The sequence below is a fragment of the Schistocerca gregaria genome, chromosome 4 (assembly GCF_023897955.1).
Source record: "Schistocerca gregaria isolate iqSchGreg1 chromosome 4, iqSchGreg1.2, whole genome shotgun sequence".
Taxonomy (NCBI): domain Eukaryota; kingdom Metazoa; phylum Arthropoda; class Insecta; order Orthoptera; family Acrididae; genus Schistocerca; species Schistocerca gregaria.
In genome coordinates, this window is record NC_064923.1 from 668,376,709 (window position 1) to 668,396,582 (window position 19,874).

At 39.1% G+C, this 19,874-nt stretch overlaps 1 protein-coding gene across 1 annotated transcript in view; it reads left to right on the forward strand.

Annotated features, from left to right (window-relative positions):
- The first annotated feature begins 83 nt into the window (after nt 1-83).
- LOC126268186 (probable 2-oxoglutarate dehydrogenase E1 component DHKTD1 homolog, mitochondrial) overlaps nt 84-19,874 on the forward strand; it is a 328,733-nt gene continuing 308,942 nt past the window's right edge. The window contains exon 1 of the mRNA XM_049973793.1: nt 84-517. Within this exon, the coding sequence (XP_049829750.1) occupies nt 319-517 (199 nt within the window). The 5' untranslated portion in view covers nt 84-318. The remainder of the gene's footprint in view (nt 518-19,874) is intronic.

Below are 19,874 nucleotides of genomic sequence, written 5' to 3' on the forward strand. Positions count from 1 at the left end.
AAGTTTATTGAGATCACTGCTTTGAATTCATTCTGTTACATTGGAAACATCAAGGGCCTCAATTAGGGCAAGATTTCCTTGCAGTGAAGAGAAGACAAAAAGAGCCGTACAAATAGACCATAACAACTGTAGGAGATTAAGTGTCTCAAGGCCACAAGAAAAGTAAACACCAAGTAACAGAAGCATTCACCACATGATAAGATCAAACAGTGTCATAATTATTGTGCTTTAGGAATCTTGTGAGACCAAAGAATGAAAGCAGTTTCAGTGTAAATTAAGTGATTTTCACAAAAAGGCACATAATATAACATTTTTAAGATGAAATTATGTACTATAGTGCTTCATTCATGTGTCATAAATACAAGCTGTAAGAGATTAGTAAGCACCAAATCATCTACAAAGTTAAGTGTGTATAATGAAAAGTGCTTTCACCTCCTTGGAAAACCTGCTTGCAGAAAGTACCATGCACGAAATGGTGTTTATGGTTATTTTTCTAGAGTGAAGAATGATTACAAAGGTTGGATTATTTTTTCAACTGTATTTTTAATCAATATTTCATTATTTTCTTCTTCTTATTTTCACATATGTTTCTTAGGTTCTGTACTGACAGCAAATCTGTGTGTTCCTGTGTTTTTTTCCTTAGTTTGTAACATCAGAAAGATTCATTCTAGCTTTCCTGATATGTCATGTAAACTTTTATGATTTTGTTGTCATATTTCCACAGAATTTATTTTGCAAGTGCCTGTGGTTGTTTACTTTAGTATATCAATATTATTCTATTTGTTCTCTGCATATGGGCTCTAGCTGACAATTTCCAACTGAGAGTATTTTGTTTACCATACAGTTTTATAAGAAAACTGATCAAACCAGAAGTCATTTCTATGTTCTGACTGCATTTTCATTTTTACATTATATGAAGGCTTTATTTATAGTGAATAAAAATATGTATTTACGATAAAAAACTGGCACATAAAAGATGTTGTTTATATAATTTCTTATATATTTTATTCTATAATGTAACAGATTTGTTACATTACAAGTACTCACTCTTAGGGTGTATGCTTTTCTCTATGAGACTCATTCCTTTTATTTCCTTTATTCTAATATTTAGTAATTTCAAAGAATAAGTCATAATAAGTAATCATTTACTCTCACTGCCATAATATTCCGAAAGCTAGCAAAGTTTTCATTCTTTTTAGCATGTCTGTTGACAACTTACTGCTTCTACTATTCAGTGAGTGGTCTTCTCTACTTCTAAATGATTTACATTCTACTATAACTTTTCTGACTATATTTAAATTTTTAATAAAGGCATACAAAACCATGTAAACATACAGAACCTGTTCTAGTATTATGTTGTATAAAAACTTGCCTATGGGACTGCCTGGACATTATTTTTGTGATACGCCTTACCTGAATTAATCATTTATTTGTGGTTGCCAGCTAACTCAGTTCTCCATAGACGAACTGAATATATCAAATCTGTGAACATAAGTCCATAGTGCACTGTCCTGAGAACTTTCTAGTCCAAAGCCTTTGCTGTTTTATGAATCAGGAAGATTTTTGTGCTTACTTTTTACACTGGACTATCAGAAATTGGTTGACAGGTGGGATGTGAGTGTATTGTGTCCAACACTGTGAGATGGCATTCTAAAAATATGTTTCTTTTACATACGAAAGCCATCATGAAGCAATTGTTGTACCGTGTTCACCTGTGCTGTAAATGAATATATCTCGTGATGAACAATAAAGCCATTCCTGTGCAAGTTCTTACTTTTGTGGATGTGTAATATGAAGCAGCGAGCACTCATGTAGTGCCCACCTTCCCAAGGAAAGCGCATCTTGTTTATCCTGCGCTACCACTTTACCTGTGGCTGTCTGTTAATTGGGCATCTCTGGTTGGAGCTTACTTCCTCTGGTTCATACACCCTGCAGAAGAGGAGGTCATGTCATCCTCAACAAATCATTCGTGTTAGCTGTAAAGGCTGGTCATGAATTGTGTCTGGATAACTTAGAGGTAGAGCATTTGCCTGCTTAAGGTCACAGTTCCTGTGCAAGTCCTAGGCTGCCACACAGTTTTGGATGGTGCTCACTCAGCTGCATTCGTTCTGGAAATAGTACCAATACTTTTATGTATTCGTTTTTAATAACTTAAGCCAGATTACTTTACTAACTGCTTCACTATTTATTATAATACTTCAACATTACACTCTGGTTGGTTTGAAATGTATTTAAAAACATTGTTTTCAGTAAAAACTTATAAATGTTTTCAATATCCAGGACTGCTTCATTTTCAAGTTCCTCCTTTGCCTGAACTGTAGCGATAATTCTTATGTCATCAGCATACATTCTTTGTGCCTGATTGACGTTGTGTGGGAAATTGTTTTGTGGAGAATAAGTGATAGAGGCCTGAGTCTGGAATCGTGTGATACATTGTTTTTGACAGTTTGTGGCACAGAGCTGTAATTGATTATATTTTCTCGAGTACCTAATAGGTCTGGTTGGGGTGCTTCATTTCCTATTTACCCTATATGAGATTGTAGTGTGAAAACATTTCCCTCAAATCTCATACTGATAAAGCTACTCCATTAGCTTGCACTGACTCTCACTGCTAAATGCCTTCGACAGATCCATAAAATTCCTGCACATCTTCTGTTGCCTGTCAAGGATTCCAGGGTGCTGCTTGGCCTATTAGGAAGAGGTGGGGCTTGTCATTCCCCCCCCCCCCCCCCCCCAACATGTCCTTCCCCACCTGCAGCAGCCTATGTGCTAGGCTCATTTAAATGTCGGCTGTACTCTATTTATTTTGGTGAATTTGGAAAATACCTTCATGTATTGCAGTATCCAGTGTATGTTATTTACTTATATATTGACTGATCATACGATAATCAGCTCTGAATGTTGTTATAGCTTTTGTTTAAAAGTATATTGAGGTGCAAGGTTTTATTAATAGCACTACCACTAAAATATAAATGCTTACATTGATATAAGCAGTGAAGATCAGTAATTATCAGTTGTCTATTATAAAAACAAGCTTATGCATGTATACATTATCAGTTTTACAAGGAGGCTTTAAAATTGAAATCTTTTATTCCACATATATACAGACACAAGCAGACATATTTAAAGGCAAAGAGTTTGAGCAGAGATGTCAGTCGAGGTGGAAGACTTACCTTAGGGGGAAAAAAGGACAGGTATACACTAGCACACACCTCCGCCTCGACTGACATCTCTGCCCAAACTCTTTGCCTTTAAATATGTCTGCTTGTGTCTGTATATGTGTGGATGGATGTGTGTGTGTGTGTGTGTGTGTGTGTGTGTGTGTGTGTGTGTGTGTGTGTACCTATCTTTTTTCCCCCTAAGGTAAGTCTTTCCACTCCTGGGATTGGAATGACTCCTTACCCTCTCCCTTAAAACCCACATCCTTTTATCTTTCCCTCTCCTTCTCTCTTTCCTGACGAAGCAACCACCAGTTGTGAAAGCTCGAAATTTTTTTTTTGTGTGTGTGTGTGTGTGTGTGTGTGTGTGTGTGTGTGTGTGTTTTTATTGTGCCTATCTACTAGCGCTTTCCCGCTTGGTAAGTCATGGAATCTTTGTTTAAAATAAGTACAAATATATATCTAAAAACAAAGATGATGTGACTTACCAAATGAAAGCGCTGGCATGTTGATAGATACACAAACATAAACACAAAATTCAAGCTTTCGCAACCAATGGTTGCTTCATCAGGAAAGGGGGAAAGAGAGGGAAAGACGAAAGGATGTGGGTTTTAAGGGAGAGGGTAAGGAGTCATTCCAATCCCGGGAGCGGAAAGACTTACCTTAGGGGAAAAAGGACAGGTATACACTCGCACAAACAGCTTGTGACTGTATATGTGCGGATGGATATGTGTGTGTGTGTGTGTGTGTGCGCGAGTGTATACCTGTCCTTTTTTCCCCCTAAGGTAAGTCTTTCCTCTCCCGGGATTGGATTGGACTCCTTACCCTCTCCCTTAAAACCCACATCCTTTCGTCTTTCCCTCTCTTTCCCCATTTCCTGATGAAGCAACCTTTGGTTTCGAAAGCTTGAATTTTGTGTGTATGTTTGTGTTTGTTTGTGTATCTATCAACCTGCTGCGCTTTCGTTTGGTAAGTCACACCATCTTTGTTTTAGATATATTTTTTCCACGTGGAATGTTTCCCTCTATTATATAAGTACAAATTTTATTTTTAAAATGGGCTTGAGCCTTGATAACTTAAAGCAAATGTATTTTGGATTGATAATACTGCATCTTCAGTGTGATATCTATGTATTCATCATTTAATGCAATAACACTGTAGTAATCTCGTAGAAGCTGTTATCAAATCATCCCATGTTATACTAGTTGGTTACTGGTTCCATAGATCATATTCATGGGAAACATTATGATTATGATATGGGACGTGTCAACAGAATAAACATAGAATATATACATTGAAGTAACAAAAGTCATGGGATACCTCCTAATATCATGTTGGACCTCCTTTTGCCCGGTACAGTTCAGCAACTTGAGATGGCATGAGCTCAACAAGTTGTTGGAAGTCCCCTGCAGAAATACTGAGCCATCCATGACTGATAAAGGGCTGCCTGTGAAGGATTTTGTGTATGAACTGATCTTTTGATTGTGTCCCATAAATATTTGATTGGATTCATGTCGGGTGATCTGGTTGGCTAAATCACTCACACGAATTGTCCTGTTCTTCAAACTACTTGCAAACAGTTGTGGCCTGGTGACATTATGCATTGTCACCAATAAAAATTCCATCATTGTATGGGAAGTGGTATCCAAGTAGCCAAACATAACCATTTTCGGTCAATGATTGGTTCAGTTGGATCAGAGGACCCAGTCCATTTCATGTAAACACAGCCCACATCATTATGGTGCCACCACCTACTTGCAGAATGCCTTGTTGACAACTTGGGTCCATGGCTTCTTGGGTCTGCACCACACCATCAGTTCTTAAAGGCCACAGTTTTCCTGTCTACTAAGGTTCAACCAATATAGTCACAAGCCCAGGAGAGGCACTGCAGGCAGTTTCACGCTGTTGGCAAAGGCACTTACATTGGTTATCTACTGCCAAAGCCCATTAATGCCATATTTCACCGCAGTGTCCTAATAGTTACATTCCTCGCATGTCCTTCATTGATTTCTGCAGTTATTTCATGCAGTGTTGCTTGTCAGTTAGCACTGAAAACTACAGAAATGCCATTGCTCTCCTTCGTTAAGTGAAGGCCACAGGTCACTGCATTGTCTGTGGTAATGCCTGAAATTTGGTATTTTTTGCCACATGCTTGACACTGCGGATCTTGTTATGCTGAATTCCCTGAAGATTTCCTAAATGGAATATTCCATGCCTCTAGCTCCAACTACCATTCTGTGTTCGAAGCTGTTAATTTACATCGTGTGACCATAATCATGTCATCGACCATTTCACATGAATCACTTGAGAACAAATGACAGCTTGTAATCTTATCCTCCCATTCATAACCATTAAATTTCTCTTAGTCTCTTCATTATTTTCTAAAGCTTTGAGAGGTGTAAGATATACAAAACAAAAACTTTTTACTTATCTTCATTTTCTCTTCTTGTTGGCTCCAAGTCTTGCATCTAGAGGTACACTCTTGTGGCTGAAATTTTGATTTAACAGTGTAGGTTCCTGATGACTAAATAACTGATGAAGATTTGCCTGTGTATGTCTTGAATTTTATATTTTGTCACATTATTAAATATCATACCATTTTTACAATTTCCACTTAATATTCCAAATTACATTTTTAGTGACGATCACATAAATAGGTCTGTCTCCATCAGAGAAATGTCCACTACTGCTTACATTCTGTGGTACTCAGAATATTCCAAAGAGTTTACAAAGCAAAAGAATTTACAAGCGTTCTTGACAAAAGAAGAATCATCACCAAGATATAACATTATTTATAAATGAATCCAGAAATAAATTTAATAATTAGTGTTAGATTGTGCAATTAATAATATGAATTTTAAGTGTACCAGACATTTTGTAATTTCAAATATTTTGAAATATATTAAAAACAAAGATTCCAAGACTTACCAAGCGGGAAAGCGCCGGTAGATAGGCACAATGAATAAAACACACACACAGAATTTCGAGCTTTCGCAACTGGCGGCTGCTTCGTCAGGAAAGAGGGAAGGAAAAGGAAAGATGAAAGGATGTGGGTTTTAAGGGAGAGGGTAAGGAGTCATTCCAATCCCGGCAGCGGAAAGACTTACCTTAGGGGGAAAAAGGATAGGTATATACTCGAGCGCGCACGCGCGCCCACACACACACACACACACACACACACACACACACACACACACACACATACATACACAGACACAAGGAGACATCTGCTTGTGTCTGTGTATGTATGGATGGATATGTGTGTGTGTGTGTGTGTGTGTGTGTGTGTGTGTGTGTGTGTGTGTGTGTGTGTGTGTGTGTGCGCGCGTGCGAGTATATACCTATCCTTTTTTTCCCCTAAGGTAAGTCTTTCCGCTCCCGGGATTGGAATGACTCCTTACCCTCTCCCTTAAAACCCACATCCTTTCATCTTTCCTTTTCCTTCCCTCTTTCCTGACGAAGCAGCCGCCGGTTGCGAAAGCTCGAAATTCTGTGTGTGTGTTTGTGTGTTTTATTCATTGTGCCTATCTACCGGCACTTTCCCACTTGGTAAGTCTTGGAATCTTTGTTTTTAATATATTTTTCCCATGTGGAAGTTTCTTTCTATTTTATTTACAAATATTTTTAAAAGAAGAGTAATTTTAACTGTTAGTACATATCAATTGTAACAAATTAATTTATTTTTATACATTTTAACCTGAAATATAATACATCGTATACAAAAATCATATGAAATTCTTTTAGTGAAATAGCTGAAATAATGTTCACCTGTACGAGATTCGAGATTAATCCTGGTGTCGGTTATTTCTGTAACAAAAAGTTAATGTTAGAGGTGGGTGTCCCATTACACGCTCTGTCAGTGCACTGCCCTTTTATACCTTGTGTATGCAATACTACCACCATAAGTATATGTGCGTATCACTATCCCATGACTTTGTCACCTCAGTGTGTCTTCCTCTGGCTCTTTCTCTCTCTTTAGTCGTTAAGAAATAATTGCATTAATCAGAACTTAAAGCACTTTCAGTCAGTTACACATTCTAGCATTTCATTGCAGTCAGACATTAAATACCTGCTGCCATTTAAACCCTCTCTGAGACAGTTTCATGCATTATGGTTTTCAGCAATATGTATTCATTTTGGTAATGCATATTTTGTAACATCTTCTATCCACATCCCATTAGCTCAATATTTTAGTCCATCAGAGCAGGGAAATGTAAAACTCAAACCAAAATTACTATGAAAAGATACACCTTGTTCTCTATCTGCTGGTGTTGACACTTCATTATTCAGAACATTGTGCATGCTTAAGTGACGAATCATGCATGCTTCATTTCTTGCAGCATTTCAAAGAGTTTTAGTGCAAATAGTGTGGCAAACGTCCTCTCAGATCGTGGTGTGATATTTCCACCTCTATGACTTTTTTCCATCCTTTGTGTGATTATCATTGCTGAATTTAATTAGTGTCAAAACATTTTTTGTTTATGTTCCCTATAACATGTAAAAGTTGCAATGGAGACCAGAACTCACTTGGGGAAGAACCAAAATTCCTTAATACCTTGCAGTTCATGAGAAATTTGATGACAAAATTTGTTTTGTTTCCACCCAGCAACCAGAGTAAGTGAGCCAGTCAGAAGAACTGTGACAAAGGCACATAAATGCTGGTTGGTGCTTTACTGAAAGGCTAACACTTTTAATCTTTTCCCATGAAATTGCCAGGAAATGTTGAATTATTCTCATCAAATAACATCTTGTACTGTGTAAGATCACAAATTACAGTTTCATAAAGGGGACATTGAGAGGGTATGATTGGACTTCAATTCCACTATTCGGCAGCAGCAGGCTTCAAATATCTGCTCAGTCATTCAGATGCCTAGTATCCATACTAGACAGTAAAATGTCAAACAGAGCATTAGCAGGTGTATCCTACTTATCAGAATATCACTTTACAAATAGTGGTCCACGCCAAATAGCTTGATGACTATCACATTGAAATCATCATCTTCATTGTATACAGTTTCCCACTAATAGTAGGGTTTTCTTGGAACACCGACAATTCAGTCTCCAGTCTTCGTGACTCTGGCCCAGTCTTCCCTCCTCTGTATGCTTTCTTCCACTGATTCAGCCACTTGTCACGTGGCGTTCCTGTTGCTCTCTTGCCCTCCATCTTCATCTTGTACAGCTTCCTAGACATCCTCATCTCCCTCATTCTCTCTAAATGCCTATACAAATATGCTCCCAAAAGATGCATGTGGAAGTGCAATTTTTCAGGGTGGTTATATATCAGCTTCTATTGGTCCCAGAGATAAGTGATCAAGTGTTTTGGATAGCTCTTGGTCTAGTGACAATTTGTTACCTATTGTAAGAACAGGCATATTGTCACTATCCAAAATTACAGGGTCAAAATTTAAACATTATACACTTCCTCCAGTCCAGGCAAATTGAGCAAATTGGTTGCTTTTTTTGCCTTAGGTGTGATCTAGTGTAGACCTTAGGTGGCTTATAAAAGCACCATTTGTTCATGGATAGTTTCTGAGAAACTCCCAAAAAACTGTTATTTTTGGGTACAAAAAGTACCAGTTGTGCGGATGGACACTCCTGTAATTTCTATTTGTGGCAAATCTTCGAAATTTTTACTGTATGTTCTTAGGATGATGTCCTTGGACAACACTGAAACATTTTTTTGATATCATTATCCATTACTGAGCTCCCGTGGTTCAAAGTTACTGTTCTTGTCCATGTAATATCCATTCTGTGGCGTAAATGTAGTTTTAACTGACTTAGCGACCCCACGGCAAGGGTTCTGAGGCCACCAAACTGTGTTTTTAGTCAGTATTTTTTCACCAGTAAAACATTATGATGCAGTGCCTCTGTGTAATGGGCACTTCAAACCTGTACAAATATGAGCAAGGCGGTAGTGCAGTGACCAGAAAATGAGCTAAGAAAAGGTGTTAACAAGCTTTAAAAGAACTTAAAATGATTGTCAAAAATTATGTACAATTTGAAAGATAGCAAATTCAATAAAATATTTCTAATAACATTTTTACTTGTTTGAGATCCAAATCACAAGCCAGGCATTTTCAAATAATTGTGATCAATGACCAAAATATCCAGAAAAAAATGTAAAGCAAACCATTTTGTGTTAACCTTATGCGTACTTATTTGTTGTTTATATACTTTAAAGTATACAAACATAACAATGAAAATAATCAATTATTGACTGTATAATGTAAATGGATAGATAAAAAAACTACTCACCAAGAGGCGGCAGGCAAATACACACTCAAAAGGGTTTAACTTTTACAAGCTTTTGGAGCCAGTGGCTTCTTCTTCTGACTGAAGAGTTGAAGGAGAAGAAAGAGGGGTGAAGGAAAAGGACTGGACAGGTTTAGGGAAAGGGCTACAGTTCAGAAAAGTCACACAGAACGATGGGTCAGGGGAGACTTACCAGACAGGATGACAAAGAAGGTCTGATTGTTGGGGTTGGGCAGTCCCTAACAATCAGTCTTTCCTTCTCATCCCGTATGGTAAGTCTCCACTGACCCAGGGGTCTGGTTGACTTTTGTGTACTGTACACCTTTCCCTAAACCTCTGCAGTCCTTTTCCTTCACCCTTCTTCTTCCCCTTCATCTCTTCTGACAGAAGAAGGAGCCTCTGGCTCTGAAAGCTTGTAAAAGTTAAACTCTTTTGTGTGTGTGTGTGTGTGTGTGTGTGTGTGTGTGTGTGTGTGTGTGCGCACCTGCTGCAGCTTGGTGAGTAGATTTTTTATCTGTTCCTTTACAAGTACAAGGTGTACAGCTCTGCTTCCGTTTGCTGATAGGTGCCGACAGCGGTAAGTAGCAGTCGAAAGAAACAGATCACAGACTTCAGGCAGTTAGCTTGGAGTCAACATAACCTCATTCAAATAATTAGTCGATTTGTGTCTGCATCGTAAAGTTGTTCTTGATTGAAGATGTCAATTTACGAGCCTAATTCTTGTCATTTGCGGGAGGTGTTACTGTTTTGTTTCAGTATGAAGAAAACAGCAGCTGAGTCTCATCGAATGCTCTCAAGTACTTCGGGTAACGATGCTATTAGTGAAAGAATGTGTCGTGAATGTTTTCAACGTTTCAAGAACGGTGATTTTAACATCGTAGACCGGCATTTTGGTGGAAGAGAATGTTTACGAAGATGCAGAATTGGAGACATTGCTGAGTGAAGACTTGCATCAAACTCAAGAAGAATTGGGACGATTAGTGGGAGTGACACAGCAAGCCATTTCAAAACGTCTCAAGGCTATGGGCATGATTCAGAAAGAAGGAACTTGCGTCCCATGTGAGCTGAAACCGAGAGACGTTAAATGGTGTTTGTGAGCAGTTGCTTCTGAGGCAAAAACGGAAGGGATTTCTGCATCGGATTGTGACCGGGGACGAAAATTGGGTTCATTACGATAACCCTAAACACAAAAAATCATGAGAATTTCCCAGCCATGCTTCCACGTCGAAGGCCAGACTGAACATTCACGGCTCCAAGATCATGCTCTGCATTTGGTGGGGCTAGCTCAGCGTCATGTGCTATGATGTGTTAAAACCAAGTGAAACAATCACAGGTTCTCATTATCAAATGCAATTAATGCATTTGAGCAGAGCATTTAAAGGCAGAGGGCTGCAATACAGCGAGAGGCACGATAAAGTGATTTTGCAGCATGACAACACTCGATCCCACGTTGCAAAAGAGGTCAAAATGTACTTGGAAATGTTCAAAGGGGAAGTCCTACCCCACCTGCCATATTATCCAGACATTGCTCCCTCTGACTATCACCTGTTTAAATCAATGGCGCATGGCCTGGCTGACCAACACTGCCGATCTCATGAAGAAGTCACAAATTGGATCGATTTGTGGATTGCTTACAAAAGACGAACAATTTTCTCGATGCGGGATTTGTACACTGCCCAAAAGATGGGAGAAAGTAGTGGCCAGCGATGGAAAATACTTTGAATGATACGTGTGTCACCAAATTGTTTCATTAAAGCCTCAAATGTTGGGGAAAAAAACAGCGGAAGCAAAGTTGTACACCTTTAATATAAATAAATTGCCAAAAGTTTACTGGCATATAGATTTTATTTTATATAAGCAGCATGCTGTACCATGGAAAAGAAGGGAACCAGCAGAAAAATGCTCCTGTAGGAGCACAAAAAAGATGAATATATCCCTCTTCAAAAGTCTGGCAGAAAAGTGGTGAATCAGCTGCCTCAGTACTTGTTGCACCTCCCTCATCGAAAATTTTGACATGTTAACATATTTACACATTTTTTGTGCTGAGAGAGAGTAGCAGAGAGACAATGATGGTGGAAGAGAGAGGGGACAGGGCAGTGGGAGAGAAAGAGAGAGGAGACAGTGATGTTAGAGAGGTAAGTGTCAGTGAAAGAGAAAGAAAGACAGATGAAGACAGTAGCAGTGGGAGCCAAAGAGACGAGACACTGATGGTCAGTGCCAATAAAAGAGAAAGAGAGACGGATGGAGATAGAAGCAGTGGAAGCAAAAGAGAAAAGAAAATGAAAAATACAGATAAGTGGAGATCATACGCAGGGTTGGAGGTTCTGAAGCCTCGTAGATCAACGACTTTTAACACCTAGGTTCAGGGGAAGGCACATTTTGGACTGAAAATTTTACATGTGGATATAGGGGAAAAATAATGAAATATGATGGCTATAGTGTTCTTCCTTGTTTCAAACCATTTCTCTATATCAGTCACCCTTTTCTGTCTGTTTCCACTGCCACACCATTTACACTTTCCTGGTACAATTATTTTATTGTCATTACAGTTTACTTCATGTTCCCTTCTTACTTAATGCTTCCAGAAGTTTTTATATGGATGCAGTGTTGTATGCTTGTTCTAAATCCTGTAAGACCAACAATATATTCTCTCATAATCATAATGGTGATCCTGTAGCTGTATCACTGCAAGCACGAGATCCACTGTGGATCTTCCCAGCCTGGAGCTGTACTGTTTTTCTCTCAGCTGTTTGCCACTGTGCTCTGGATTTCCCTCTCCAGAATCTTTTCAAAGATCTTTGTGCCGTGGCATATGTACTTTTCTTTACATGCTCTCATTTTCTGTCCTTGATGGCAGGTACAATTATTCCCTTTTTCCAATCTTACCGAGTTGACATTTCCATCTGTACAACACTCATTACTCTAATGGCCTCTGTGTCCCCACCTCCTGTGCTGCTCTGCCGATTTACATACTTATTTCATCCAGTGCTGGTACATTTCCTCCTTTTATGTTCTTCAGTGCCTCCTCCACATCTATCTGCATTAGATCATTGTTCCACTTCCAGTTCACCCACTAGCTTGTCTATATCTTCCTCTACTACTCCATCTGGAGTCAGCAAATTATCGAAAGATATCCTCCCAACTCTTTGAGGTCATTCTCTTTCTCTACTTCATTTCTTTCTGTATCAATCATTTTTACACTTTTTGTCATTCCTCTTCTCTGATTTTGGATTGTTCCATATTTTATTTTCTTTATTATTCTGTACCACCATCATTTTTCTAACCACAATGGCCACTTTTTGTGCCTTCCGGTTTCTCACTGTATGTTCTTCCCTTGCTTCTGATGTCCTTCACTAGAACCACACTTAGAATGCTTTATTATTCTTCAGAACTGCTTCTTTAACTTAAGAATTCCACCAGGGTGTCTTGTATCTTTTCATATTATCAGCTTTTTCACACACCTCTGCTGCTAGTCAACAAATGTGCTCTTAGAACTACTCCATTCCTCTTCCACAGTTTGCAGCTCACCCAGTGAGATTTTATTTTTTGTTTTCATTGGATTTTGTTCACTTAACTTTGTGTCTTCTAATTTTGATGCTCTGTGTTTTCTAGTTTCGATGCTCTCTTCACCTTTCTCCTTGTTTTATGTCCTCCAGTTCTTTGATATTCATTACTAACAGCTGATGATCACTATCCAAGCCATCTAGTGGTACAAACTTGATGTCTACTATGTTTCTCATCATTCATCATCTGCTAATGTGTGCCGGCCTGTGTGGCCGAGCTGTTCTGGGCACTTCAGTCTGGAACCGCGTGACCGCAACAGTCGCAGGTTCGAATCCTGCCTTGGGCATGAATGTGTGTGATGTCCTTAGGTTAGTTCGGTTTAAATAGTTCTAAGTTCTAGGGGTCTGATGACCTCAGATGTTAAGTCCCATAGTGCTCAGAGCCATTTTTTGCTAATGTGTAATAAACTTCTGTTTTTTTAGACCAGTCACTGATATACCACATCATGTTATGATATTTATTCTTATCAGATCATGAGTTTCCAACCTTCAGTCCATTCCATTTACGAAAGTCCAATAATCTTTCGCTTTTTTTGTTCCTGCTTCCCTAGCCATTTGTTCCAAGTGCATTTGCTTATCCATGTCTCTCTAGACCAATGTTTTGTAATCTATGTTATAAGTGGACCCTTTTCAATGTCTGCTTGTATTGCGGAACACCTGTTCTACTTCTTTAGTGTGTTTTTAATGCAATGTACTGTAAATGAACTGTTCACAACAAAAATGACAATTTGAAAAATTAATTTCAAAATTAACCAGGAAGCTTTTAAAATAACACAAATTGAAACTAACATAATCAAAAAAGACTTTGAAATTAAAATCTTAATCAAATGAGTATTATTGGTTCTTATTTTCACAGACATAGTTAATATTAGACTTTATGGACGAAAGATGAAATCTCATAACAAATTAGGTATGAAGTCTATTGTGGCATTTATTTTTTGCTGATGCATAAGCTGAGAATCCTCTTTTGCACATACACTGATGGACCAAACTGTGACTATCAGTGTAATAGCATGTTGGTTAACCTTTGGAAAGTAATACAACAGCAGTTCTATGTGGCATTGATTCAAAAGTCCTTTATAGGTTTCTGGAGACATATGACACAAAATGTCTATACATGGGTCCTGCATTTCCCATAAATTATAGGCAGGGGTTTTTTCAGGTATGGAGCTGGAGCCCAATATCTTCACAAATGTATTCCATGAAGGTCAGATCAGGCAAATTTAATGGCCAAGGCATCAACATGAGTTCACTATTATGCTCCTCATAACACGTAGTACAGTTCTGGACTTGTAACATGATAGTTATCCTGCTGGAAGATGTCATGATCCTCGGGAAAGACCTCAAGCATGAAAGGATGCAGGCTGTCTGCAACAATGTTCACAGAGTCTACAGCTGTCATGATACCTTCAATTACTACCACATGCTGTGTGAAAGCCTAAGTAGATGCCCTCCATAGCATATTACTGTCTTTATAAGCCTGCATCTATTGTGCAGAACATGTTTTGAGCAGCTGTTTACCTGGATGATTGTATATTCCGACACAAGCATCAACTGGTTATAACAAGAAATGTGATTTATGAAATCAGGTAATTTGTTTTCATTGATCCTCAATGGTTCTGTGACCATTGCAATCAAAATTGTTGATTTGGATGGGTCAACATGGGAACATGCAGGAGTTGTCTGCTATGGGTCCCCATTTTCAAGAATGTGTGCCGAACAGTGTGCTTTCAAACACTTGTGTCTGCACCAGCTTTGCACTCTGTTGTTAGATCTGCCACAGATCATCTCTTATCCTGCTTGACATAGCGGGCAAGCCCACATGATCCATGACGAGGTGTGGATGTCCAAGACCTTGTCACCTACTTATGCTTTCATCATCTTTCAACCACTTTCAACTGATACTCATGACAGTAGTAAGCGAGCAGTCAATCAGCTTTCATGTTTCCAAGATGTTCATTCCCAAGTGCCAGGGCATTACAGTATGCCCTCAGTCAGTGTCACCCATTTCCCCATTTGAGGCCTGTTTTGTCACTATGATGTTTCCCCATTCATATTTCCTCCACTTGTATACTTTTCTTGCCACATCAAATGCCTCCATTCCCAAAAAGTTGCATTCAGTCTCTCAGTGCGCAGTTAGTGCAAATATTGAAAGTACAAACAAGCTCTTTTGCAAAAAATGTTAAAATGTGTGTGGAATCTTATGGGACTTAACTGCTAAGGTCATCAGTCCCTAAGCTTACACTCTACTTAACCTAGATTATCCTAACGACAAACACACGCACCCATGCCCGAGGGAGGGCTCGAACCTCCACCGGGATTAGTCGCCCAGTCCATGGCTGCAGCGTCTTAGACCGCTCGGCTAATCCCACGTGGCTACTCTTTTGCAACAACTGTTGATATAAATCTTTCAAAATACACTAGAATTGTGCTAATAGAATTAATTTTAATTTTTATGCCGATGGTAAGTCAGATGTCAACTCAATAAAGGTTATGATTTCTTCTGCTGACTAGGTCAAAGATCATGCATTAACAATATATTGATTTTTAATTCACATTTAATTTTAATATTTAATCTGGTATCCATTTGGAAAATACTGATTAAAAGCTTCGTTGAAACCTCTCAGGTGCTGAATAACTTCTTCAATAAATGTCTGTCTTGTCTGAACTCCATGGTAATTCTAAAAAGCCTATTATTGTTGAGAAACAATCAAACCTTTTGAAGCACATAAAAATTGTCTAAAGTTTACTCTCTCTCATGAAAGTAAAATTTTTTTCTTGGGTCATAAATACATTTACTTCTTTGCATTGAGGGGTTAAACTAAGTTCCTTGAACTTTGCAAATATACTGCTTAAATAGACAACATGAAGCTGCCAATTTCCATAAAATAGTGGACCTTTCAATATGAAATTGCACTCTAAACAGGTATTTAGCATCTTGTGCCTCAACTAAAAAATACAGTTGTCTTGCACTGAAATAACCACTGGCTTCTGTATGTAAAAGAAGAGATGTGAGTGCACTTCCCATATTCTCACATAGTATTTTGAATAAACAGTTATTTTGTGGCTGTGCTTTTATGATGTTAACGATTCTGATGACGTAGTCAAGAGCATTCTTATAACTGAGACATAACTTTTTGCATCTAGTGCTTGTCTGTGGATCATTCAGCAGCCACTAATCAATTTTTTGTGGTATTTTAATAAGGTGTACAGCCCCATTAATTATACTATTCATGTCCTTAGCTAAATCAATCAGAATAACAAGGCAGTCCTCCAGTAATTTATTCTCTTCAAGAAAAGAATTTAAGACACTTAATATTTAAACTCCATTACTATGTGTTGGTAAAAAATGGTTCTCCACCAAGGCATTCTTGCACTGGTAAATATCTGTTATGGTTGCACTGGTGTCAAAGCTTAAGAACTTTCACAAGATATGTCACCACCAAGTAACATAGCCTGATGAAAGATGGATCATTCATAGAAAGAACTTATACAGTATAATACACAAGATAACAGAAAGAAATACACAAACAGAAGTAACACATTTATTCAAAGGCAATAATTACTCTGAAGTCAGTGCGATGTTTCAAAAGGCAGGATGTGGTTCTTAATGGGATGCGTGATCACCATGGATGATAATAGATGCTCTGCAACATGCTCACCTGCTGACCACAAGTCTGGTAAGGAGTTCTTGTGGTAGAGCATTCCATTCCTCCAACAGTTTGGTTGACAATTCCTGGATGGTCATTGGTACATGCAGGTATGCTGCAATACTTCTCTCTCTCTTGCTCCAAGAGCTCCTCCACCCTAGGTCTTCAGTGCAGTCATGCACTGTCACCCGTAGAAATTATGTCAATGCTGAATGCACCCTTGAAAAGACCCACATTGGGTAGAAGAACAGTGCAACAATAATAGTGACCAGTGAGTGTACAGTGTTCAAAGCTTTGGAGGTTAGTACACCCATGGAACATTATGTCTCCCCACACCAGAGCACCGGGACCACCAAAATGATTCTATTTCCTTAATTTAATAGAAGCATTAGTTTATATTTTTTTAAGTTAATTTTTTGTATGGTACGGAAAAAGGCATGTCAGTTTAATAGGAAGTGTGAGTGACCTCCACTGAATCCCAAAGCTCCATAAAACACAGATTAAACATTTGCATTCATATCTTCCATTACCATTGTGCTGTGTCTAGTCATCTGCATCTGTGATCCTTCTTCAGGCTACTCTTTTTACTCTGGTGTGTATCCCACCTTGATGGCATAGTCTTAAAATAGCATTTCTGTTTTCCCATCGAAAAATATATATTTGTCTTTGTCATTATCTCATTTATTCCAGTTACTTCCTCTTGTCTGTAAAGCTCCTGTCAATGTCTTTTCAGTTTATTTATACTGTCACCTAGATGAATGACGAACACTAACTTCACTTAACAAAAATTTATTCAGCACTTGCACATACAGGAGTACGGAGCGAACTGCCTCTGGCCAGAACACATACGGTATATATACAGCTACAGAACTTTCCAGCACAATGCTTCTTGCCATTTGTGGATACTTCTAGAATGTACTCGAACCGAATACAGAAATTAAAATTTTCAGTTCAGGTGAGTTTTGGACTCACGACCCTCCTTGCAGAAATCTAGTATCATAACCATTAGACTATGGCTACTGCACTACTCAGCTTCTTCTGTGACATTTCTCCCTCCATAAGGGAACAATGTCTTGGTGTTATGTCCTTCTAGTCCAGAAACGAGTCACCAGTCCTGCATACTCCGACTCCCGATGACAGATGTTTGCCCTGACGGTGATCTTCTTAGAACTTTCCTTGCCAGTACTTTCTTTGTTGCATTTCTGTTTGTTGGCTGTTGTTGGAGTTTTGAATTTACCCTGGGTTGCAGGATCCTTATAGGGCTTCATTCAAAGGATGTGGACGGTATCTCTGATCGTTCATCGTCTTGTGTCGAGGTCGACATCTTCAGCTTCATAAGTACCATCAGACAACTGTCTTACAACCTTATAAGGTCCAAAGTAGCACCTGAGAAGCTTCTCAAGAGAGACCAACCTTCCAAACAGGAGTGAAGGTCCAGACTAAGTTACCAGGCGGTGGCTCCCGCCATACCTTCGGTGACCGTTTTCTCAAGTCTGCAGCACGTGGAGTCAAGCTAACTGCTGAGCTTCCTCAGCTCTGGTTAACACCTGGCCGATGTAGTCATCTTCTACGTCATCAGGATGTAACAGAAACACAGTGTCCATCGTCATCATCACCTCACGCCCATGTACCAGGAAAAATGGCGTAAATCCTGTGGTGCCTTGTTTGGCGGTGTTGTAGGAAAATGTCACGAAAGGTAGCACCTCATCCCAGTTGTTCTGCTCAACATTGATGAACATTGATAGCATGTTGCCCAAGGTCTTATTAAGTCCATTAGTTTGCGGATAGTAAGCAGTCATCATGTGATGAGTAATGTTGCACCAACAGCTTATCTATATCACAAGATTCGATTGAAAAACTTTCCCTCAATGCATAATTAATTATCTTGGGGCACCGTGTTTTAATACAATGTCTTTTGCCATGAATTTGGCTGCCTTGAATGCTTTGGCTGTTTTCACGGCTTTTGTAATGGCATAGCATGTCAGATAATCAGTGCAAACAATAATCCCTCTAGTGCCACTTGCAGATGTTGGAAATCATCTGAGGAGGTCAATCCCAACATGCTGGAAAGGCGTTTTGGCGGGTGGAATTGATATGAGTTGGCCAGGTGGTTTCTGAGGAAGTGCCTTTCTCGTCTGGCACTCTCGATAGTGTGACACATAGTGACAGACACTCCTAGATAAACCTGGCCAGAAAAATCTCATGCGGATTCTATCGTATGTCTTAATAAATCGTAAATGTCTGGCCCCAGGTGTGTCATGGAATTTCTGTAGAGCATCTAAGTGCATGTGTTTAGAAATCGCTGGTAGCCACATTTTTCCAAACAGATCGAAGTTTTTCTTGCAAAGTAATTCATTGACTACCTGAATTGTCCTTTTACATCCTCTGACTGATTTAAGGCAAGCATAATTTGTGATATCTTGGCATCCTTCTTCTGCTCAGCAGAGAGATCCTGGAGTGCAGCGAGACAGTCACTATCTTCATCAAAGTCTTGATGGTCTTGCACAGGGTTTCTTGAGAGACAATTGGCATCTTTGTGTTTTCTTCCACTTTTGTACACTATGGTAATGTCATACTCTTGAAGATGTAGTGCCCACTTGACGAGTCGTCCTGTTGGATCATTAAGACCTGTCAACCAACAAAGTGAATGATGGTCTGTAACAACTGTGAATGGCCTTCTATAGAGATACTGTCAAAATTTGCACATGGCCCAGATCACAGCAAGATATTCTCTTTCTGTAGTTGAGTAGTTTCTCTCAGCTAGAATGAAATTTTCACTTTACAGCGGAGTGTGCACTGATATGAAACTTCCTGGCAGATTAAAACATAGTTTTAATCTGCCAGGAAGTTTCATATCAGCGCACACTCCACTGTAGAGTGAAAATTTCATTCTAGAAACAACCTCCTGGCTGTGGCTAAGCCATGTCTCCCCAATATCCTTTCTTCCAGGAGTGCTAGTTCTGCAAGGTTCGCAGGAGAGCTTCTGTGAAATTTGGAAGGTAGGAGACGAGGTACTGGCGGAATTAAAGCTGTGAGGACGGGGCATGAGTCATGCTTGGGTAGCTCAGTTGGTAGAGCACTTGCCTGCGAAAGGCAAAGGTCCCGAGTTCGAATGTCAGCCCACACATAGTTTTAATCTGCCAGGAAGTTTCAGCTTCTCCTGGCTTTTGTAAGAGTCCAAGAAGCATAGGCTATAACCTTCTCTTTTCCATCCGAAACCTTCACCAGAACAGCACTGATCCCTTATCCAC